This window comes from Nelumbo lutea, chromosome 5 (genome assembly GCF_056320005.1).
Source record: "Nelumbo lutea isolate HS-2025 chromosome 5, American lotus-T2T, whole genome shotgun sequence".
Taxonomy (NCBI): domain Eukaryota; kingdom Viridiplantae; phylum Streptophyta; class Magnoliopsida; order Proteales; family Nelumbonaceae; genus Nelumbo; species Nelumbo lutea.
Genome location: NC_142688.1, coordinates 10,520,734 through 10,545,525, shown reverse-complemented (window position 1 = coordinate 10,545,525; position 24,792 = coordinate 10,520,734). Strand labels below are relative to the sequence as shown.

At 40.6% G+C, this 24,792-nt stretch overlaps 2 protein-coding genes across 3 annotated transcripts; one reads left to right on the top strand and one right to left on the bottom strand.

The window, feature by feature from the left end:
- Positions 1–982: 982 nt before the first annotated feature.
- LOC148850286 (uncharacterized) lies at positions 983–3,207 on the top strand. Its single transcript, XM_088946575.1, has 2 exons — positions 983–2,265; positions 2,433–3,207. Exons 1-2 carry the CDS (start codon positions 1,308–1,310, stop codon positions 2,930–2,932), a joined length of 1,458 nt encoding a protein of 485 aa, XP_088802701.1. The 5' UTR covers positions 983–1,307; the 3' UTR covers positions 2,933–3,207.
- Positions 3,208–4,277: 1,070 nt separating this feature from the next.
- LOC148850285 (RNA-binding (RRM/RBD/RNP motifs) family protein) lies at positions 4,278–24,690 on the bottom strand. Of its 2 annotated transcripts, XR_016099238.1 has the most exons (11): positions 23,989–24,689; positions 23,804–23,866; positions 21,477–21,561; positions 21,297–21,371; positions 20,964–21,039; positions 20,711–20,762; positions 17,071–17,183; positions 16,910–16,979; positions 5,498–5,647; positions 4,656–4,741; positions 4,278–4,550 (listed from the first exon to the last, which is right to left on the bottom strand). XR_016099238.1 is itself a non-coding variant. In XM_088944678.1 (10 exons), exons 1-10 carry the CDS (start codon positions 24,331–24,333, stop codon positions 4,508–4,510), a joined length of 1,008 nt encoding a protein of 335 aa, XP_088800804.1. In that variant the 5' UTR covers positions 24,334–24,690; the 3' UTR covers positions 4,278–4,507. The 2 variants fall into 2 exon arrangements, 1 of the variants encoding a protein (XP_088800804.1); XM_088944678.1 differs by lacking the exon at positions 5,498–5,647 and having other exon boundaries at positions 23,989–24,690.
- Positions 24,691–24,792: the final 102 nt, after the last annotated feature.

Sequence of the window (24,792 nt, the reverse complement as noted above, 5' to 3'; positions counted from 1 at the left end):
TTTTTTTTATTAATTTCCCTGCAGCATACATTACATACTACAGAGCTGCCCATGATCCAGTCTGTCCAATGCGACCCTACTACACAGTGCCTAGTTTTTTTTGGGTATACTACACTTTGCCTTTCTACGGCTTCATATTCCCACACAAACCAAAGAAAATCCCAACATTTTATAATTTACTCATTAGGATATTTTGAGAAGAGAGGAGCAAGAGATATGGTAGATTTATTATAACGCTGGTCAGATATAATCGGGTCTTAGATCAGACCCACTAAGCCCTTTTAAGTTTTAATTATAGGGCTGATTCGGGTCTGGTTCCTGTAGCGTTGGGTAGGAGTGTAATCAATTTGAGCGAAGCCGAACTTTTGTATATTTTGGCTCAAATCAATTAAAATATTATTAAACTTATAGTTTGTTTTTGAATTTGATTCTAATTTTATTTTTTGGTTTGAGCTCAGTTCAATTTAATATTTGTTGAATTTGAGTTTGGCTGCAAAGCTTGAAAATGAATATCATCATCTATGCCTTATCCCAATTATATGTGATTGACTACATGAATCATGTTTTTCCATTCTATTTTATTTCTCTAATAAATATTTTTTAATACTTCTCTTTTTTGTCTATCCCAAGTTCTTCTAACCTTATGAATCATCTCTCTCATTTTATCACTTATTAAATCTATTCCTAATTTTCCAAATAACTTCATTCCTAATAGTATATTTTCATAATATATATGTCTCAATCTATTTGTTAATCGAGCCAAATGTTTAACATTTTATCAGTCAAGTTCGGATTGGAATAATCAATTGGACTTACGTGGCGTTTGATAACGCTTTGAAGAGGTTTGAAATCTGAAAACATATTGAAAGAAAAAACAAACTTGTCCGTTCACCAGTTCAGTGTTTTATTTATTTTTTATTATTTTGTTTCTCTAGAAGGTGAAGTTTTCTTTTCATTATTTTGTTTCTCTATCAGTGGGGATAGACTCAGGACTCAAAAGAAGAACCGTCAATAATAATATTGTCTTTCTCCCCGCTTCCTTGAGAATTTTTGTTTAATTTCTCACTTATGAGTTATGACAAAACCTCATTGCTCGGATCGACCGTACGCGCTCCTGCCTTTGTTGAACGAATCCGAGTCCACAAGGATGTGCGCCCAGTTTTCCCCGCTCTATCTTCCTTCCTAAACAATTCACAATTGCCTTACTGATATGGTGAAAAGAGTTACTTGATACAAACAGATACGAAAGAAAGGGAGACTAGCTAGTAATACAGAGACCGAGAAGACGAGAACAGAAAATTCTGGGGATGCAACGATGGACAAAAGTTACTGTCTCGGCATTACCTGTCGCAGTTCTTGGAGTGCTTCTGATTGTGTTCCTTCGGCGACGGTGTTCCTCGTCCTCGAAAGGACGACATACTGGTATTACAGAAGCAACCGAGGCCAGAACTAAAAGCTTACAAACTGGGATTACAAAGCTTCACCTAGCCCATGATGGGAACAACCCCAACCACCTTCCTAGTTTTCATCATCTTCATCTTCATCATGAGCTAGATACCAAGAGAAGGGCGAATAATTATGTGTTTCGACGTGGGGTGGTGCTGACGAAATCACTATTCAGTTGGGCCGATCATCCTTGGCTTGTCGCCGAGGCGGTAGAGTATGGATGGTCTAGGTTTGCTTTCATGGTGGGCAGCCTATCATCTCCTTCGACTAAATCGGCACTGTTGAGTTTATGCGCAGCTGACGATCAAGTAAGAGAAAGAGATGCAGACATAAGCTGGGAGATTTTCCCAGAGTCGGTTGATTTCATGCAGAAGATAAGGTTCAATTCTGGACTAAAGAAAATCAACATGGGTACTGCTCCTTCAGCTGCAGCTTCATCTGTCATTAGGTCTGCTTTGCCCTTGCCAGGCCCTCCCTTGAGCAGTTGCTCTTTTCCTCAGGAAGCCTATTTCGAAATTACAATCTTGTCTATCATGGATGAAGACAGGGAGAGCCCCTGTGAAGGAGAGCGCTCTAAGCTGCTCATTCAAGAGACGGCTGACGAGAAGGTGCTGTCCGATTCCTTAATCCATGTTGCCAGCGGCAATAGAAATACTGAGTTGCAAGAACTGAAGCTTAAGATTAAAGAAGATGAAAGGAGTACTAGAGCCGTTATGTTGTCTGTAGGTCTGACCGCAGGAGGCGCCCTTCCGTCCAAGCTCACAGGAAGCTATCCTGGGTCCATCGGATTCAACTCCAGCGGTTCTGTTTACCTTGATGGTAGGTCTTTACCTTTGAAGTTAATCAAGTTATCATTTATCAATTGCTGTGAACGATGAATTTGGTAGGTTACGTGGGTCTGAATTGAAATTTAGCTCTGCTACACATATAATCATGTACAGACCGGCTAATTAATATCTTTGTGTTGCCCTTGCCCCGTCAACCAGGAATCAAGCTGGTGTATGAGACGACGACAGAGAAGACAGATTGGGGATTAACAAACAAAGTGATTGGTTGTGGATTTGATCCTGGTCAAAAGAAGGTATTCTTTACAGTGGATTCGGAATTGGTGCACCTGATCAATTGCAAAGCTGAGGAGTTCGCAAGCCCGCTTTACCCAACTTTAGCTGCAAATATGGACGTCACGGTTTTCGTAAATTTTGGACAGAGTGCCTTCAAGTATGCACCTGCAAATGCCCAACGCACTCCCAACCCTTGTTTCATTGGCCCCCTAGTCCAAGCTCCTGCCGCTGCTATGGGTTACGAAGATAGCCGAGAGCTCTTCTCTATAGGGAGGATTGATTCCCACTGGTTGAACCGAAGCACCACGAAGAACAAAAACGGCGGCGATAGCATTGCAGACGAGGAATCTGAAACTGATCTATTTGAAATAGTCTTGGATAATTACAGCAGGTCCCCAAGAACAGCGGTGAAAGTAGGAATGTGACGCTGGGATCACAGGTGACCGTGACCCACCCAAGACTGCTCAGCTTTATGCCAAGATTTGGGGGGGAGGGGGCCCTTGTGCTTATGCAAGTCACGCGATTTGGCCATCGCCACCATTTTCAGTTCACAAGACTTTTTTTTTTGACATCAAAAAGGTAAATTCTTTGGTTCTTGGCCCTGCATATACATCAGTTCTGTTGATAGTTTCGAGCTGAGTTCATGTACAGTGACCATACTCATTATCATCAAGAAAATGAAATTGCAATTTAAGATCAAGAGCGGTTATATACAGTAAGATTGGGTTACCTGTGACCAGACTGACCTCCAACTCTAATTGCCAATCCTCAAACATACAGGAAAAAAAACTAGTAGACAACAAAGACAGCTTCAGTCTGAAAGCTGTTTAACTATTTGTTTCAACTCATGTTTCCCCTAAGTTAAATCCCAGTTTTTCTATTCTCTCATTTTTCTCTCTGGCCTCAGAGTCAGACAGACCTTAAACAATCACAGAAGACAGAACAGAACCGAGGCGTAGCATATAGACGAACCGCCGAAACAGTAGTCTCGCACCATCCTTGGCTTCATCGAGGTAACGGATCTAAGGCGCAACACAAGACGGAATAGTAGTTTTCTGGTGACTGATGCGAATAGGGAGCTCCTTTTTACACGACCAGACTAAAGCAAAAACACTACTTTGACTTCAGTTAAGAAACGATTTATTCCAAAGAAACAATGAAATCAGGAATCAAGATTTTGAATAAGCTAACAAATACATTTTTTATTCTTCAGTTTTATTCATGCATCTTCTTTAGGTATACATAAAGGGAATCAAGGGTTGGGGGATTGAGCAGATAGCACATTAAACTCCACTGAGGCACTGACCACCTTGCCATGGAGACAGAACCTGCAGTTTCACGGGTTTTGATCCCCCGCCTCCATCTTCGGAGCCAAGAGACCATCTCAGCTACTGGGTCATCAGTAATTCCATAATTGGCTTCATCATGACATCACCTCAAATCGCCTTATTGTCTAAGGAAATGGGATCTTGTTCAATTGAGGGAAATCAGAGAAATTTGACGCAAACAGAAAAGTCATTGATTAAGTTCTATGCGATAAATAAGATGACAACGATGCAATCCATACACATCTAGGGGTTTCAAATGGACCGGATTTGGTCCAATCCGATCCAGATGGACCCGATCCAATCCAATGATACTTCATCCAAATTGATTATGATTTGGACGGGTCAAAACCAAAACCGGTCCATTGACATCCCTATATGCAAATAAATATCCCCCAATACAGATGCACCATTACTGTAGAGAAGATTCTACCCAAAAAAAAAATTGTAGAAAAGAGCATAATCTTTTTTTTAATTTTTATTGTCACCACAACAGTCAGTACTACAGTAAGATATTGAGAAAAAACAAGAGAAAAAACGCTTCTTATCTGCCAGATAAAAGGGAAAAAAAAACCTTCCTTTTCTAATAGGCTTCCACATAATTCATTGATGTTTACATACCAAAGAATAATAGCAACAAGAGATAACCATGTCTCCTCTTGTTATCTGCAACATCTATGCTGCCTTCTTTCTCAACCCCATCCGTGATTTTGCATACCTGGATTTCTTGTTAAGCAAAACCTATATACTGGATTTGGATCACCATAAAGAAGTGCAGATTACATTAACCTATAGAGCAATTCAAGGTGTTTCAAAAGGATACTCCAAACGCATGCCTTCACCATCTAATGATGAGTATAGAACAGTGCCTTGAAGGTGATTCAGGGCCGCAGTAGAAGATGCAACGTCCTGCACATTGCATAGCAAAAAACTTTAATAAATGATGGAGGCATCAGATGTTAGTGGGAAAAAGTGCTACTACGTCAATCTCTCTATCGTTGCCATGCAGTAACTAATTTTTTGATCAGGCCATGCAGTAACTAATAACTCGATTCATGTCAGAAAATAGTTGTTTCGATCATATAATTGACTCCTTGAAGTCCCTATTCATAGTACATTGTGGCATTCCTTACAATGCCATCATGTACGAGGACCTCAAAACTAGTATTATACATGCCGTTACATTACTACTGCAAATTCACTGTTGTAAGAATTTGTCAAGTGCACTTTATCATCATCATAGTTCACTGACTTGGGATTGACTTGGCTCAACCAATCTGGCAGTGGAGTCAACTCAGGCAACCATGCCACATTTAATGTAATATATGATAAAATAAAGAATTTTAAAATATAAAAAAAAAGGTGGTACAATAAGATAAAATTCATCTTTGCATAAATTACAATTTGAGTAATATTTCTTCAAGTTACTATTAATCAGATCTACCTAAAAATAAAAGTACCAAATATAAAATATGTCTGAAGTCCAATTCTAACACTAAGCATTACAAAATGCAATGCTAATACAACAATTAGAAAGAATACCAGCATTCGAGATTCCATAACAAATTAATTCAAATTTAAATATAAAGCTCAACTAAGCATCTTATACTTGCTTGGAATGGAAGGTTCAAGAGGGGCAAACACTGCAAAAGCTTTTTGACTTACATGAGAGGTTGACAATCTCCTTATACAAGTAATCTGTGATAATTGCCATAGCTTTCAAGGCATTGAGGCGAGGCTAAGCGATAGGGGGCGCCTGGCCACCTAGGTAATGGGATTTTTTTTAACAAAGGCCATGAATCCAAGGATAATTCCCTAGGTTCCATAGAAAGCAGCAACCATCTTTCACTATTAATTGTCTATAATCTTCATAAAAAAATGTATAAGCTTCATTTGAAACAAAGAAATCAACATATTCATGAAAAAAATGGAAGAAACAAAAGAAATTTCAGAAAACAGAGGAGCTAAGCCTCTATTTTTGTCCTTGATTGGACAAAATTTTGAATTCTTCCATATTGGTTCAGGTTTTGAAGTCTTCGAGTTACCTTGGCATCACTCTACATGTCAAGTTACCTTGGCATTACCTGATTGTTATAGTTTGGTAGTATATCCTAGAGGTAGTCTCTATTTTATATGATAGTGTGTTGTTTTCGTATCATTTGGTGTAACAATGGGACATACCATCACTGGGTTATTTGGTTTTTCATTTGATTGATAGCATCATATTTGTGCTTTATTGGATTGTCGCAAAAAATTGTTACGAGTATGTAAGTTCATGAAAACCAAATCACCCAAGCATGCATGCACTGGGCGATTTGGCTTATCCTTTGACATATAGCATGTACAGGTTCTTTTAGAGGCCACAAGAAAGTCTTATGATTATGCGAACTTATTGTTCCAAATGTTAGGCTACCTTGATATTTTGTTTTTTTTATCAATAGGTCACCTTGATATTTCTTGATATCCCTAGTAAGGTAGTGGAACCTAGAGGTAGTTTCCATTTTAGCATATGATAGTGTGTAGTTTATGTAATTTGTAACACTTAGGATAGCAATAACAAACATGCACTCACTGAGTAATTTAGTCTTCCACTTGACTGAGAATGTTTGTGTTATATTAGAGGGTTGCAAATAAGTGTTGTGACCATGTTAACTAAACAAAACAAAATCACCTAACCATTATTGTAGGGTTACAAGAAAGTGTTGTGACCATGTGAACTCATCAAAACCAAATCACCTAGGCATGCATTCATTCAGTGATTTGGTTTTTCATTTGATTAATAGCATGCTTGTGCTTCATTGGACGATTGCATAGAAGTGTAGTAGTCACGTGAACTCATTGTTCAACATGTTAGGCTACCTTGGCACTTCTAAATTGTCATAATAAGGTAGTAGACCCTAAAGACAATTTCTATTTTCACATATGTTAGAGGGTTGTTAGAGTGTCCTTTGGGGTAGCAACAATAAGATGCACTACACAGATAATTTAGTGTTTTGTTTGATTAATAGCATGTCTGTGTTGTATACTTTTATTAGAGGGTCGCAAGCAATTGTTCTAACCATGTGAACACATCGAAACCATCGCAAGCAATTGTTTTATTGGAAGGTCAAAAGAAAATGTTGTGACCATGCAAACACATTGCTCCACATGTTAAGCAATCTTTATATTTCCTGATTGTCAAAGTAAGGGACTGGACCCTAGAAGTATACTTTTCAAGGCGTCAAGGTGAGGCTAGGCGACAAAGGGGTGCCTAACCATGTATAAGCTTCATTTGAAACATAGAAAACAAGCATATATTGATGAAAAAATGGGAGAAAGAAAATAAATTTAAAAGACAGAAGTGTTGATTCTCTATTTTTGTCCTAGGAAAAGAAGAAAAGAAAGGGTGAAATAAGAAGATGAAGATGATGAAAATAATCAATATGTGTTGATTGGATTTTTTTTTTTTTTAGCAAATGTTGATTGGATAAAATTTTGAGTTCTTCCATGCTTATCAGTTCAAGTTTTGAAGTATTTGAAGGTTCAAGGAGTATACATGTTGATTGGACCTAAACAAATGAGAAAAATAATAAAAATATATATATATATTTGAACTTAAACTTTAATAATGTCTATTTTATAATTATAACCTCAAAAGGTTAAGAATATAAAAGTATCCAAGAGACCCATGTAAAAATATGTTGGTGATCAAGCAAGGCAACCCTCTAGAGTGCCTTGTCACCTAGGCACTTTGGCTAACTTTTGGCTAAGTATGATAATTGCAACAGTCAATTCACTTTTGGCTAACTTTGCAAGGCATCAATTTATGATTAATATTGTATCACTTCTAAAATATAATGGGCCGACTCTGATCTTGCCAAGCCAACTCCCATTTTTTGGTCCAAAGGGCACATAGCAACACATAGCAAAGAAGAATGTCTTAAAAACTACCATGTGCACTAGACAGATTTATGTGCATAGGAGAAAGAGAATGAGAATGAACTTGACAATCCACCTTAATTGTCACTGCTCAATTTGTTATGGGCCCGAGCGTAGGATCGCATCACGGGTCGCTCCACCGCAGGAACCTCAGATCTTTCCTTGCCCTTGGCCTTGCATATAGGCCCTATTTTGACTATCTCGTGGGTGATTTGTCCAAGAGATCACCGAACTCTCCCTTACTCTCTTTCTTGACTGAATACTCGATCTGTTCATTCAATAATGGCATCTCCTTAAATAGGAGATTACAAGAGGAGGGTTCCTTGTTGGATTCGGCTAGGTTAGTCCTAAACAGACTCAAACTCCTACTTCTAATTAGACTACTTACTTTTAATGGTACTACAATTCCTTCTAAGAATAGGGAACAAGATAAGGGAGAATGGGATAAGGGATAAGGCGCGTTCTCTTGACGTGTCCAGATAAGGGTGGGCCCACCCTATGAGCTGTCGTGTGGGCCCCGCTCTGCTGCTGCTGTCGGGTGTGTGTGCGCGGCTCATGGTGCCGGTGCCGGCGCCGCACGGTGCGGTGCCGCTGCCACGCAATGCGTGCACGCGGCTCATGGTACCGCTGTCGTGCGGTGCCGGTCGTGTGCGCGTTGCTGCCTCAACTGCTGACGTGTGGTGCGGGTGCTCATAACATCACTCCCCTCCTGGACTACAAGCTTGTCCTCAAGCTCAAGGCCTGGATAGGCGTTATGGAGATCAGTCCAGGGGATCCAGGTGGCCTCTGCTGGAGGTAGTCCCTCCCATTCTACTAAAACCTCGAACGTGCCTTGATGGATGCGGGACCGGATGAGAGCGCGGGGCTGGAGGATAGGTCTGCCGTCCTGCAAAGGGGGTAGGGGAGGCACATGGTCGGGAGGAGTGCCAACATAAAGCTTTAAGAGGGACACATGGAAGATGTCGTGGATCCTGTTGTGCTCCGGGAGCTCGAGTTGATAAGCTACCTTTCCTATCTTCCTTAGAATCTTGAAGGGCCCGTAGAATTTGGGGGCCAGCTTAGGGGGCCCCCGGCGCCTGAGAGACAGTTGCCTGTATGGTCGGAGTTTCAGCCAAACGTACTGCCCCGGTTCGAAGGTGACTTCGCGGTGCCGTTGATCGTAGGCGTGTTTCATACGTGCATGCGCCTGCTGTAAGCGCAAGGAGACTTCGGCCAGGAGGGCATCGCGAGTTTGGAGGCTGCGGTCCACTTCTTCCAACCGCGTTGAGCCTGGCTCGTAGGACAAAAGGCGTGGAGGATCTCGACCGTACACAACTCTGAAAGGAGTCATTCCAAGGGAGGAGTCATAGGATGTATTGTAGCAGTATTCAGCCCATGGGAGGTACTCCACCCAGTGTCGTGGCTGGTCACCCACGAAGCAGCGAAGGTACATCTCAATTGTCCGGTTCACCACCTCTGTTTGGCCGTCTGACTGTGGATGGTAGGCTGAGGAGAAGGCGAGGGCAGTGCCCTGTAATCTAAAGAGTTCCTTCCAGAATGTGCTTGTGAAGATCGGGTCCCGGTCACTGACGATGGACTCGGAAAGTCCATGTAAGCGAAAAATGTGGGTGAAGAAGGTATGGGCGACCGAGACTGCGGTATAAGGATGGGATAAAGGGAGGAAGTGAGCATATTTGGAGAACCAGTCCACTACCACGAACAGGACTGACTTCCCCCCGACTTTGGGCAGCCCTTCAATGAAATCCATGGCAATATCGGCCTGAATCTGCGTTGGGAGGGAGAGGGGTTGGAGCAGGCCTGCGGGGTGCAGATTTTCTCATTTTTGCTATTGGCAAACTGCGCAGTTTTGGATAAAGTCCCGCACCGAGGCCCTCATAGCTTGCTAGTGGAAGTCAGCGTGAATATGATGCAGCGTTTTTTGAATGCTCTCGTGTGTCGAGTGGTGTATGCTGGCGATGATGGAAGGGATTAGAAGGCAATCGGCGGGTAGGTAGATCTTTTTGTAGAGCACCAACCCATCGTGGAGAGACCAGTTCGGGTTAGCAGACCCAGACTGTATTTGTTGGACCAGGTCGTTCCATTTTGATGACTATGGCAGTGTGTTCTGAATGTCTTCTAGCAGGGTGGCCTGTGGCTGGGAGATCGGATGGAGGAGCATACTATCTTCTTCTCGTCGGGACAGAGCATCTGCTGCACGGTTCAGGGATCCTGCCTTGTAGTCCACCCGGAAATCGAAACCCAGAAGCTTGTTGACCCAATGTTGTTGTGGGGAGGTGGCCAGTCGTTGTTCCAGCAAGTATTTGAGGTTGTAGTGGTCTGTTTTGACGACGAAGGGTCTACCCCACAAGTATGGCCTCCAGTGTTGTACTGCCTTGGCTAGGCCAATGAGCTCGCGTTCATAGGCGGGTAATTTGAGATGGCGATCAGCTAGCTTGCGGCTGAAGAAGGCTATCGGGTGCCCTTGTTGTTGAAGGATGGCTCCTATGCCTGTGCCGGAAGCATCACACTTGACTGTGAACTCAAGATCAAAGTTCGGTAGCTGGAGGACTGGTGTGGAAGAGAGGGCTTCCCTTAGGCTTACGAAGGTTGCATCGGCTGTGCTATCCCAGTGGAAGGCATTTTTCTTGAGCAGGTTGGTAAGCGGGGCTGCTAACAGGCCATAATTCTGTACGAACTTTCGGTAGTACCCTGTTAGCCCTAGGAACCCATGGTGGGCCTTGGCGGACTGTGGCCGGGGCCAGTCCTTGATGGCCTGAATTTTGGAATTGTCCACAGTTACACCTTGCCCGCTGATTACATGTCCAAGGAAAAGGACTTGGTGTTCCCCAAAGGAACACTTGGATCTTTTAAGGAAGAGTCGGTGCTGCTTTAGGAGCTCGAGCACGACCCACAGGTGCTGAATGTTTCCACCCACATCTTGCTATAGACCAAGATGTCATCGAAGAAGACCAGTACATATTTACAGAGGTGGGAGTTGAAGACTTCATTCATCAGGGCCTAAAATGTGGAAGGGGCGTTGCAGAGGCCGAATGGCATAACTAGGAACTCGAAATGGCCATGATGCGTCCTGAAGGCTGTCTTTTCTACATCTGCGGAAGACATCCTGACCTGGAAATAGCCTGACATGAGGTCTAATTTGGAGAAGAATTGTGTGCCATGGAGTTTGTCCAATAATTCATCTACGATGGGGATCGGGAATTTATCTTTGACGGTTCGGCTATTGAGTTCCCTATAGTCCACATAAAATCTCCAAGTCCCATCCTGTTTGGGTACCAACAGAACTGGGGAGGAAAAAGGGGAGTGGTTGGGCCGAATGATCCCCTGTTGTAGCATATCCGCGCATTGCTTCTCTAACTCATCTTTCTGTCGGTCGGGGTAGCGATAGGGCCAAACCACGACCGGGTCTAACCCTACTATTAGAGGGATACGGTGGTCGCAGGCTCTAGAAGGTGGGAGGCCCTTGGGTTCTTGGAAAACGGTTGAGTAATCGGTGAGAAGCCTCTCCACATCAGTTGTGCGCGAATTCTCACCCTGAAGTGCATGTAGTTGTGTCTTGGTCCTTGTCCGGGTTCCTTGCCAAGTAACCGATTTGCCATCTAAGTGGAAGGTCATGGTCAGGGCAGCGAAGTCCCACAGGATTGGGCCTAGCGTGATCAGCCATTTGACGCCTAGGACGATGTCAAATTCGTCCAAGGATAGTACAAATAAATCTGCTCGGAAGGATTCTTTTCCAACTTGAATTCTGGTGTTCTTGCAGATACCGGGGCTGTGAACTCTTTCCCCGTTTGCCACGGCTACCTGTAGTTGTGGCCTGACTTCCATGGGCAACTCCAACTTGCGGGCCGCCTAATTGCTGATGAAATTGTGGGTGCTTCCAGAGTCTACCAAAATGCGCACGAGCTTCCCCGTCACTAGCGCCCTTGGTTGCACTGTCTGGGAGGTTCTGATCCCTGTGATTGCGTGGAGTGGGATCTCGGGTTCAGTTGGTGATGGCTCTTCCTCATCCTCTTCAGTCTCGTCTACTAGAAGGCAGAATAGTTTCTTGCATCTATGCCCTGCGGAGTATAGATCATCGCAATTGAAGCACTACCCCTTCGCGCGTCGTTCTGCCATCTCGACTCGGGACAGACGTCGGATGGGGGGTGACACCCTACTGCTCCCTGTCTGTGATACTGATCTGGAGGGGTTACCAGTGTGGGTCCTCTGCTCCCTGTTGGGCGCAAGGGTAGACACTCCCGCTGGCCTTGACGGTGCCCAAGTCGTGGTTGAACGTCCAATGCTGAAGGGTCCGTGAGTAAGTTGCATCTTCCGTTCAAAGGTGCGGGCGAGGTTCATTGTCGTAACCAGATTTGGGGGGTGCCGCATCTCTACGTCTACCCTTAAGGGTTCTATCAGCCCTGCTGTGAACATGTCCACTTGCTGATTTGGCCTAACCGTGGCCGCTCTGGCAAGCAAGGTTTGGAACTGGCATTGATATTCAGCCACGGTTCCCGTTTGCTTGAGATTGATTAGCTGCCCAGCGGGTTGTTCGTCATTGGGGGTCCAAATTTGAGGAGGCAATAGGACCTGAACTGCTCCCAACTGAGCCCGGGTTCTTCTTGCTCCACACGATAGAACCAGAGTTGTGCCTCTTCCGTAAGGTGGAAGGCTGCCAGGCTGACCTTGTCTCTGTCATCCCTGCACTGGTTGCAGAAGAACTACTCGCAGCGGTACAACCAACCTAATGGGTCTCCGGTGCCATCGTAAGATGGAAATTCAAGCCGGATGTACTTGGGGACAACTGCAGTCGTCGATGCGGTGGCTTGATGTTCGTTGGCTGATTCTGCCCCGTCCGTGCGACGACTGCTGGTAGAGGCTAATCCCTCAAAATTCTTTTATTTGTTGGAGAGGAACGCTTCTAGCAGGCGACGCAGCTCCCGAATGTCATCTTTGACCTCTCAGACCTCCATATTGGTCTCTACGAGCCTATACTCCAGTTCATGGACTCTGAAAAACAGTGGCTCCTGTTCCCCCATGATGATAGGCTCTGATATCAAGATGTTATGGGCCCGAGCGTAGGATCGCGTCACGGGTAGCTCCACCGCAGGAACCTCAAATCTTTCCTTGCCCTTGGCCTTGTGTACAGGCCCTATTTTGACTATCTCATGGGTGATTTGTCCAAGAGATCACCGAACTTTCCCTTACTCTCTTTCTTGACTAAATATTCGATATGTTCATTCAATAATGGCGTCTCCTTAAATAGGAGATTACAAGAGGAGGGTTCCTTGTTGGATTCGGCTAGGTTAGTCTTAAACGGACTCAAACTCCTACTTCTAATTAGACTACTTACTTTTAATGGTACTACAATTCCTTCTAAGAATAGGGGACAAGATAAGGGAGAATGGGATAAGGGATAAGGCGCGTTCTCTTGACGTGTCCAGATAAGGGTGGGCCCACCCTATGAGCTGACGTGTGGTGCGGGTGCTCATAACACAATTCAGATATGAATCCTCTCTCAAGAAGGTATTTGTAAAATAAAAGAGGGATCCAAATCCAAGATCCTAGTTGTGTGTTCTGTGGATACACTCTGGAGACAGCTGACCATCTCTTCATCCACTGCCCACTCTCTCAGAAAATTTAGCTGCATTTCATCATAGTAGTTAATCACTTCTGGATACAGCCAGGATCCATATCAATCCTGCTTTCCTCATCAAGGATTAGGGGCCCAAGCAATAGAGGGAGAATTATGTGTGACATGATTCCTGCCACAGTTATATAGTCAATCTGGTCTGAGAGAAATAAGAAGATTTTCAAATGCCAAGGTTCTAAAGATGATGAAACTCTTTACAAGATTAATGGGAAGATTGCTTCATAGAGCTCTACTATCAAGGAGTTTTCTTCCCTGAATACCTTTTTTTATCAGTTTTCTTCTCTGAATGCCTTTATGCTCTTAAGAGAGAGGTTTGCATGATCTCTAATTGGTTGTGTTTCTCTCTGTTCTATCTTGCTGCCAGTTTACCTCCCCATGCTCTTTGTATGTGCAGGGATGGAGGTTATACCATATTTTTAAGTACTAAATTTTTACCTTGCCTTGTTAAAATAAAATAAATAAATAAGAGAATCTCATCATTTGGATCTCATATCTCATATCTGAGTCCACACAATGTTCATTCCAGAGAATATGATGGAAAAAAGTAGGACAATAAAAAATGGCAGGCTTGAATCCTCACAATTTGGTTTGTCCAAACCCCAGCATACTTTTTTTTTTCAGAACGCAAACTTCAAATGGAGCAAAAAAAAATATCTATAATTTTCTTGGATTTACTTTAGTTATCCCATGCCTCCAGAAACTGATTCCAAGAGAGTGAAAAATGCATATGAAGGTTTGCCCCATTTAAATTTCTTCCTCTTTCCACTTGAAACAAAACAAGTGAAACTCAGACAAGTCATAAAAACCGATTCCCAATCACAAAAATAGTTTGATCCTGAATTTGACTTTAGGGAACCGTATGCATTTAGAGTCAACAGTATGACATGATGACTCAAGCTCAGGAATCAACTAAACTCAGATGAGTCTCCAATTCAAATATCAAGTTGGCAAGCTATCACCGTGATACTAAAAATTATGAACCACTAGTTACCAGTCAAATGTATGTGCCTACAAAAAAGAAAAAAAAGCTACACCATGTCCATGTAAACTTTTGGAGGTAAACACATCTGACAATTATAATCCATTAGGTCTTTGACATGGTTAGAATGCTAGAATATTAGAAACTTGATGTAATCTGGAATTCTTTTATCCATTTTGAAATGTATCAAATACCAATTCAAATTCATGGGACTCCAGTCCAACCTACTACTAGAAACTAGCTACTCTTCTACCCTCAGGTTCCAACCATCATCATCATCATCATCACCCATACCTTATCCCAACTGTATGGGGTCGGCTACATGAATACTCTTTTGCCAATCCATTCTATTTAAAACCATATCCAACCATAATACCTATATATCTCCAATTCTGTGTGGATTGGAATTGAATGGAATGTTGGACTTTGATCAATAACCATAAAGAACTACTATTAATGGGTGAAATCAGAAGAAACAAGAGTAGAAAAGATGCAGAAAAAAAGAACAAACTCTCTGGCTAATAACAGCATCAGCCTCTCATAAATATCAGAAGGGAAAAAATTCTAGTTTCATATATAGCCACAATATGATATTAAGCACTCTACATACCCCCCCCCCGGGATTCTGTAATTAGGGAGTCAGCTAGCTCACTAGCAGATCCTCTTGATCCAGTGGAACAATATGTTCCTTCTAACAGCCAATGATCTAGCCTTTCCAATACAATGGTGGTGCACACAAAACCCAATTATCGCAACTCTCAACCAGCCTATATCTGGAATTTTGGTTTCTCGCATTTGAATGACACGCTTTCAATCTTTGCTTAAGAACAACTAGATAACAAAGTGGAAGCAAGAGAAGGTTTCTAAATCCATGGAAGGCTGTTATGATGGGACTTGATGAAAATGTATATCAAGGTCTACCTTACCATCTTAGATAGATGAACCGTTGAAGCTAAAACTATTTAGGTGCAAATTCCAAATCCAAAAGAAGTAAAATGAAGACTGTAATAGAACGTACCCCAAACAGGATAGACCTATAACATGCTTGATGTCATATGTCATATGTGCATATTATACATCTATTAGTTTACATAAAAGGTAGAGCCCCACTACTCACTTTCTCGACTCCTGAACTTTTCCACCTAAAATTCTTGCATTTTATCTTATTTCTTTTTGTGTCCCCACTCTATTTCTCTCTACCATTAAAATATTTACATGTCCAATCAAACTCCCACGGTTGCACATGTCTTGTGGCTAGACTTAATCTTAAACCTTTTTGGATAGGATAACTTTATTAGTCAGGTTACTAATGGTGGCAGTAGGATTGGATCCTTACAGGGTCCAATTCCCCGTACTTTACCAACTGGCACATCCACACTTACAGCTCCCCTGAGGTTTCTGACAAACATTGTCACTTTTCTGAGACTCTGACCTCCCGTGTCAGCTAACATGGCAAGAAATAAATCAAACCCCCCATTGGTCTCCCTATTACTTGCTCTTCACATGTTATTACAGTGACCCGAAATTTTCACAAACCTATGTTCCATAATCCATTACCTTGTATAAAAGGGAGAGTTCATTACCTCCTTTCGCCAATTCCCTAACTTCTTTCTCCAGCTTAAAGTCATGGAAATTTATCTTGATCCCTTTGTTTCATCACTCTCTCCTATCTCTCCACCCATAAAAAACTCTACATGTCCAACCCATCTCTCTGTCGCTCTAGCAGATTGCATGTAACACATGTCTGTGTGGGGGGACTGGAGAGAGAAATCAAATTAGACTTCTCAAGCACTCAATTTTCAAGGCTGACAATTCTTTTTCCAACAAGGCTTGTTTTTTATTGGATCCAATGAGACTTGGTCTAAAGACCTTTATGCAATTCATAAAGAAAAGTGCAATAGTAATTTTTTTTCTCTAATACATCAGCAAGAAGTGTCATAAAATGGCAGAGGAAGAACAGAAGTGAACGTTCCTTCTAAATTAATTCCAAGAAACTAGTTTATCCATTGCCTAGTGAAAGAAAGAAAAAATATACACCATTTGCTAAAAAACCAACAAAAAAAATCAGATTTGTCATTTCTTGGGTCTATAGAACATTAAAGAAATATTACTAGTGACTTAAAAGTGGATTTTTTACATGGTACCATAATTATTGGTATTCCCTGCAACAGACATAAAGGAACATTTAAAGTGCCAAATGGTATCAAAGCAAATAGGACCTTGGGTTGAAGCTTTTATGTGAGAAAGCAGTGATATCAAAGCACTATGCTGTTTTTACAATTAACCAGGTAGCTCAAAACCTAATAAATAAAAAAGAGCAAAATTCTATTGCATGTAGAGAGAAGTTGTCTAGGATCCATAAGGCAGTTGCAAAAGAAGCTAATAAACAGCTTTGACAAAGGTAGAATATCTCTCAAAAAATACAATAAAACTTAGGAAATTAACATCCTTAAGCAACTTAACAAAATTTCAAAATTACTAGTGAAAACTAATTAGTTAAGCTCCCAGAAGTGGGAGAGGGAGAAAGGGTAGAGGGTGAGAGAAGGTATACCTGAAAATCAACAAATGCAACAGGAGCTCCATATTTGTTTTGCATCTTCAATTTCAAAAATCCTGGACATCTATTTAGAAAATCCAACAGCATCTAAAAGGTTATACCTACAAAGCTTACAAATTTGAATGTTCATTAAAATTAAAATAAAGTATTCAAACCTTGAAAATACTTGATTTAGTTCTTGTTCTGAACAAGCTGCCCCCAAATTAGCCACAAAAAGTGTTGGACATGGAGCAGTATTTTGTGGAATGTGAGGAACTGAAGCATTATTCTGCCAAATGTAGGAAAGCTCCTTAAAAATGCATGAGTAGGCAAAGTAAATCTGATGTGCATGTTATGTCAAGTTGCAAATTGCCATTAAGAAGTGAAGAGATGCATAAAAAGTGAATCACTAAAACTCCAATAAAATGTCAAAACTCAATTAAAATTTTGTGATCAATCATAGATCACAGAAATATTAGATAGAGTAACCATTGAAAATTTTGTAGATATAAGTGCCAATATTTATTTGAAAACAGATTGCACCAAGCGTACAAATGAAGGTTGGTGGAAGCAAATGTGAAGAATTGTAGAACAATTTAATTATATTTCTTTTTGTGTCTTAACTGTAAAGTCATAAGATATGTGAGGTATGCATCTCTCTCTCTCTCTCTCTCTCCTATATATATATATAGGAGAGAGAGAGCATTTCCGACATCACTTCCCATGCATCTTCACCATGAAAATCAAACTGCCTTACATATTGCCTCAGATTAGTGTTTCACAAAATGACAAAGCACATTGAGATAGATTACCACTTTGTCCATAAAAGTTGCAGAGCAGATACTCCATTTGCTAAGTTAGACAAACCAACTTGCAGATTTGTTCACCAAGGCATTGAGCAGATCTCAAATTGGTGTTACTGTTTCCAAGCTGGGTCTATATACACCAACTTGGGGGGGGATATTAAGCATAAAAATTAGTTTCACTCTATGGTTACTGCTGTTTTGTTGCTAGTTGTTTACAGGATACAGTAGTCCATCATATTTTATTACGCAAGGGAAGTATGGAAAGTTCTGTTTTATTACTTATGTGGGGCATTATTGAAATGTTATTTTCACTTAAGTAAATGATTTAAGTGCTCAAAATTTTAAAATGGATATGGCACTAAACAGAACGGAATGGTAAAACAGGACTCATGTAGTCAACCCCATATAGTTGGGACAAGGCTTAGTGCCCATTTTGGAGGACTTTAGTGTAGCAAGGTGGGCCCACCCGGACAGCCCATAAGCAATGTTTGGTGAAAATCCCCGGAAGCCCAAAATGGATATGTTACAGTCAAAAATACAGCCCTCCGCTGAAGCTTCTTTAATGGCTTATCCAAAGTAAGAAAATGGAGCTTAAAAAAAAAAAACATGGTAAACTCCCATGTCCACTTTCTATCTTGCTTACCTCTTGCTGACACAATATGTGGACCTACTCCTGAAAATGAAAACAACTAACACTTACATAAAACTTTTCACTGTTTTCAAATTATGAAAATAGTTAGAACACTTAAATTATGCAGGGTATCGCACTGGAAAACACCATCCAAGTCCTCCACAAACAAAATATGCTCCTAAAAAATCTAAGAACTTCAGTTCCATTTACTCAACATTTTTCAGTAGTATTTGTTATTTCTTCGTAATCTGTGTTTGAGTATCATGGTTCCTTTTACTCATGTTCATTATTTGTATTGAGGGTTTATGCCCAATGCTCACCCCCCCCTTTGTACTTTAAAGTAAAGATCAATAAGAAATTTGGGTGAAGAATTAAAGACCAATATTATAGATACAGTGAAGTTGTGACTAGTCATTTTGGCCTCTCTAGTTGATAAGATTAGGCACGGACTAGTCTTTAAAAAGGATACTTTCAAATTTAAGATACTGATGCAATCTCATAAATAAGTAAAGACTACAAGTATGTGATTAAAGGAATGACATTGAGCATTTAGCTTACACAGCCTTTTTTTGCAAAAATAAAAAAAGGTAGGACTTCAATAGGCTATGATAGAAAATTACAGCCTTGTTTTCCAAAGAAAGAATGCAACTTTGACTATATGATTTGACTTTCGTTTACAGCAATCTCTTAGCAGCACACCATCAATTGGAAGAAAACTTAAACTCCTCCACTGTCTTCTTTTATTTTATACCCTTTTTTTTCTATTTTATATACCATCATCCAAGCCAATCATGCTCCAGCACAAATATTTAAAACAACAGCATGAATATAATGAAATTCAAGCATATTACATATTATTTGAAATAATATGAGAAATAAACAGATAAATTAACACTTTGAAATGGTTGATTAGGTTGACTTGTCACTAATCGACTAGTTGACTTAGATGATGCTTAGTTGTCCTACGCAACTGCATCATTGAGTATTGACCAACTAATTAGTGTTGCAGGCAGTCTGACCCACAACTGACTAACCAACACTTTAAGATAACTCAATGTGACGTCATCTGTTATCTATAATCACTTCCTGCATCATCCTTGAACATAGCCAGTACATTGACTCTACACTTGACAAGCCCACAATAATTTTTCCCTGTTTATTTCTTGCTTTGCTAGAGTATCAGCAAGGCCATTGGCTAATCTTCACACCCATGAATAAGTGATAGTCACCACTTAGGCTCAGTTTAGAAGGAGTACAAATACAAATATGTAGAGTGCAAAAACTTGTATTTTATATTATTTTGTATGTATTTGTACTGTACATATTTGCATTTGTACTCCACTACAAATACAAATATGTACAATGCAAATACATAAAACATAGTACAAAATACAAGGTTTTGAAATGTACATATTTGTATTTGTACTCTTTCCAAACTGAGCCTTATGAAAAGTCTTTCTTTTTTCCATCTCTTTTTTGTATTGATAAAAAGGGTCTTCATCCTGAAACAGTATTTCAGCCATATTAGTTCAGTTTCATACTTTCATGGTCACATTGGATATAGGCTTTTATCACTTACCAAGGATCTTAGTTTTTTATCTTGTAATATTTTTCTCCCGTTTTATCCCCCTTTCATCTTTTGAATATGGTTATTCTCATGGTTACCGGTTTTTTCCCTTTATGCATTATTGAATCAATTCCAACAAATAAAAAAAATAATTGTTTCCATAAAGAAAGACTGAGTGAACTGCTTCAAACTGCTTTATTTTTTTTCTTTTTGCTACTAACTATTTCCTTAATTTCCGTTATATCAATTTTTTACCCTTGTACAATTTTACATATTGGGATCACAATAGGACATCTTTTCATGATGCACTTTTCAAAAATGTGAAAGCATGTGAATAATTTGAAATAAACAACATACTTAGAACTAAACTGTTAATAGGATGGTTGCAGACAAAAAAGCTTGGGGTTTGGACTTTGGACTTTTAGACAGCAAATGAGGGAGATTTTTTGCTTAGCAAGGGAAGCTGGAGTACTTTTCAAATGGACAAGGAGGTCAGCCAATGGCTTAGCTGATACTTTAGCAAAGCAGGAGACCCTTAGGGAGAATCTCTTTTGGGCTGTGTTGTAAACCTTGAAATAAAACATGGGGTCAATACTCGTGCTGTTAGTGGTTGACATTGTATTTTTAACTGTTGTTTTAATGAAAATTGCTGTTTCCAATCAAAGAAAACATACTTAGAAAATAAAAGAATGTGAATAACAAAAAGTACAATTTAAGCACTTAATCTATAAGTAGTATAGTTTTCCCTAAGAAAAGCACATATAAGTGATATTCCTTTGCAAGCTGGATATGCATTGAGAGGTTAACCTCACCAATTTCATGGGATCCATATCATTGACAGCTCCACTATCAGAAGTTCCTTGACTGAAAACATGCAAATTAGTTGAATATCAGATGAAGCATAAACTATAGACTAGGAGGTAAGGATATGCATTAGCTTCTTTTCTAGGCCCCTGACCTTTCAGCTAGAATTTCAAAGAGGGCATATATAATGGTGGTACCTATGCTATGTGAAGAAGATATAATTTCAAATAAAAAAAGTTGTGCTTAAGTAGTGCACACGACCTTTGTGTAGATGGATAACCAATCATGTTGTAAGAAGAATTACTCATTCCAGGCATGTGGATATTGCTGCCAACACCTGAGTGCCCAATCGTGCCAAACATGTGCAAAATGAGTCTTTAGAAGAATGTGTTCACGTGACTATGAAATTAATTTGGATTAATAGTAAGACACAGACACTTGCAACCAAGTCAGGTGAAATAAGTGAGTTCTAAAGGTTGGGAAAATAAGGCAAAGAAAACTAGGGGAAAATAAAAAGAATAAATAAATGTCAGGAAAAAAACACCAAGAGCAATAGTACCTCAATTTCTACACAGTGATGGGAGATTATCTTACCAAAATCAGAAGTTCCTCTTGAAGATGCAGTAGAACCTCTAACTTTCTTATCAAAAGAACCAGGTTGTCCATCATCTAGTTGTCACAAATGAACAAGGCATCAGAACATCTCCAATGAACAAATTTGGAATATGATCAATTATTAACAGAAGAGTTCCAACTTGATACAAAATTAGGGACCTGTTCTGGAGCGCTTAGACCTGGAATTAGATTTTGCAAGATCAATGTACACAGTTGAATTCTTCTCAAGATCAAACACCAGTCCCTGCAAATGTTTAGATTCAAGGGATTTCAACACAGGTAATGAAGAAAGAGAAAAGGGCTAGCGAAGACTAATGTTACATGGATGTGGTTTAGGAGTGTCAGAATCTGACACTGATTCAGGGTACCAGATTCAACAATGCCAGACTCAAAGGATATACTTTAGTTTGTTTTTTCGCAGTTAAATAGAATGGACTGGCAAAACAGAATTCATGTAGCTAACCCCATATAGTTGGATAAGTCTTCAATGATAGGTGATCACTGATGAGTAATCATTGATGAAAAAAGAGAAAATAAGTCAATGCAAGAAACACTACACAATCAAAGTAATATATCATTGACTATATTAAACTTATCAAGAATTACAATTCTGCCATCTATTCCCAAAATATTAGCCTAAAATCCCAGAATTTAAAGTCACACACCACTGGCTCATGAATGACAAGAGTCCCTGAAGTATGATTTCCATATCAGTGTTAAAACATGTCATCAGAAAATTCATTTGGGATTTCAAAGAATCCATGTAACATTTTTTTTATCAGTAACAATAAACTTTATTAATGATATGAAACTATGTGAAGCTTAAGGTACAAAAGGGGAGGTAAAATGTCTCAACTCCCCACCAACAGAATACAATGGAAGAAAATCAAAAGTTAGCCCAAAAAATAGATTCCCTATTCACCCTTTGCTTGGCTAACCCATCAGCAAATGAATTAACAGTCCTCTTCACCCAGCTGTAATGCCCCACAATATCCCTACTCAGCCATTTGAATTTTTTCTTCTCATTATTATAACTCCACAAACCGCTGTCTTCTTCTTTTAACAACTTAATCACCACTTCCGAATCACCTTCAAGGACCAAACATCTGATGTTCAACTCCCTTACTCTTTGGATACCTTCCAGGGCTGCAAGAATCTCAGACCTAAGAGAGTCTCCTTCCCCAATTGGGCCTGAGAACATAGCAATGATAGCCCCACCCTCATTCCTGAACACTCCCCCAATCCCAGAAGGCCCTGGGTTCCTTAAGCAGCTACCATCAAAATTCAGTTTTATGAACCCAGAGGGAGGAGAGGACCAAGAAGGACTACAAGTCCTCTTACATAGGGCAGAGGAAGCTATCTCTTTTCAACTTCTTACCAAATCAGCCACAGAATAATCTGAGAACAGCTCCATAGTTTTCAGCCAATGTGCCACCCTTAATAGTATTAGATCTAATAAGTCTTCAAGGGTTTTTTCCTTGTCTGAAAATATCCGTGAATTTCCTTCTTCCCATAGGGTCCAACACACTGCTGCCCTAATGCTTCTCCAAATAATCTTCCCTCTCTTCTTCGGTCATCTGAAAAAAGAAGAGAACAAGCTTTGGACGTTCCCAAGGAGAATCCCAACACATCCAAAAAGGGAAAAAACCCACTCCCATACTGATTTAGCAACCGAACAAGTAACCATAAGATGGTAACCAGTTTCCCCATCAGCTTTACATAGAGTACACATATTAGGAAGTAAACAAGAATTGGGTCTCTTTTTCTGAAGTATGTCATTTGTGTTAATTCCTTCCAGGAAAGTTTCCCAACAAAAACTACCAACCCGAGGAGGAATGGGCCTACTCCAAATTTCTTTAACCGGGAAAGGCAACCCAATAGGATCAGAAGGCTGAGTTAGTGTCTCAAAAAACAAAGCACAAGAAAAAACACCTGATGATGAAGGAACCCAAAATCTGGTATCCTCCTTATTAGGGTCCAAGAAAGCATTTTCAAAGATAGATAACAAAGACATGATGTGGCCCAAATCTTTATCCCTAGTTTCCCTTCTCAGACCTAGGTTCCACCCAAAACCAAAAGGAGAGTCTGAAGGGCTTAAGAAGGATGATATGGGTTCATTTTTCAACATATCCAGAAGCATAATTAAGAAATGAGTTAAATGGAAAAAACAAAGGAACCAGCATTTGGTTTGAACATCAGAATATAAACAAACAGCCACTGGCAAGTAAATTTTGTTGATAGTAAAATAATATAGCACATATCAACATAACAACATTTAAGCCTTTTTTATAGTAAGTTTGCATACTCATAGCTCTGACGGGAGAACATAAGAAAAAGAAAGTTCTCCATGCATCTACTCCAAAGTGTGGGAAATAGAGGCTGGATACAAATTGATCAACAAAATTAAGTAATTTGATTTATAAAGATCAAAATGCAGAATTGCATATGATTTCCAAGAACTATAGACAAATACAAAGTGCTCTTACATTGAGGGCATGCATTGCTACTAGTGCAGACTGTTGATCAGAGAAGACAGCAAAAGCAAATGCCTGTTAAAAAAGACCCAAGATGAGCACATTAGAGGACGTGTGAACGCAAAAAACGATACACTTCGACCAGAGGCACCGCAGAAGGAAAGAAATAGAGAAAGGTAAAGGGAGTATTCCAGTACCTGTGAGCTTTGGGTAGAGCTACGGAGCTGGGAAGATTGGTAACCAGGGAACTCGCGGAAGAGATTATAAATCTCTCGAGGCTTGACGTCTCCAGGGAGCCCTGCAATGAACAGGGTTCGGACCTCATCTTGTGAGTGTGGTTGTGGAGGAAGGCCCGGCGGATACGAAGCGAAGGGGGGTTGCTGTTGGTGATGGAGGTGGTGGTATTGTTGAGGCAATGGAGGCGGTGCTGCTGGTGGGGCCGCCGGCGGTGGCGCCCCGAAAGGTGGTGGTGCCGGATAATAAGGGTAGTGAGGGTTGGGGAGTCCCGCCGGTGGAGGATAGTACGCAGCCATGTCGTCCATGGAAGATGGAATGTGAATTTTGGGGCGACACCAAGCCCTAGACCTGAGTTCTTTCTGGTTCTGAGAAAGCAAGCAAATGGTATTGCAAGCGAACCGGATTTGACGGCCTCCAGGCTCCCGCCAATCAGCCGATGTTACTATTGGTCTTATGGAGACTCCGGTGTGTCTGAGAGCGAAAACGAGGGAGAAGAAACCTGTACTTTTCTTTCCAGCTTCTACCCTCGAGCCTCGAGGGGCCAGCTTAGATTTGCCGTGCCGGCCCGCAGGCCGTCAGGGGCCGTGCCGCTCTCCCCAGGATAATTTGGGATTGGCACGGCACGGCCCACGGCCCACGGCCCAGAAGGTAGAATTTCATCTATATTTAATATCTAATATAAAATATTTATATTGTAAATCATAATTTTTACATAAAATATATATTGTAAATCATAAATAAAAATTTTTATATAAATATTTAAA

Bases quoted from the DNA above. Each gene is read 5' to 3' on its own strand.
- LOC148850286 (XM_088946575.1), top strand. From the start codon at position 1,308: ATGCAACGATGGACAAAAGTTACTGTCTCGGCATTACCTGTCGCAGTT. The intron at 2,266-2,432 runs GTAGGTCTTTAC...CCCGTCAACCAG, and splicing joins CGGTTCTGTTTACCTTGATG to GAATCAAGCTGGTGTATGAG.
- LOC148850285 (XM_088944678.1), bottom strand. From the start codon at position 24,333: ATGGACGACATGGCTGCGTACTATCCTCCACCGGCGGGACTCCCCAAC. The intron at 23,867-23,988 runs GTACTGGAATAC...CTTTTTTAACAG, and splicing joins GCTCTACCCAAAGCTCACAG to GCATTTGCTTTTGCTGTCTT. The intron at 16,980-17,070 runs GTTTGAATACTT...TTTTCTAAATAG, and splicing joins CTAAATCAAGTATTTTCAAG to ATGTCCAGGATTTTTGAAAT.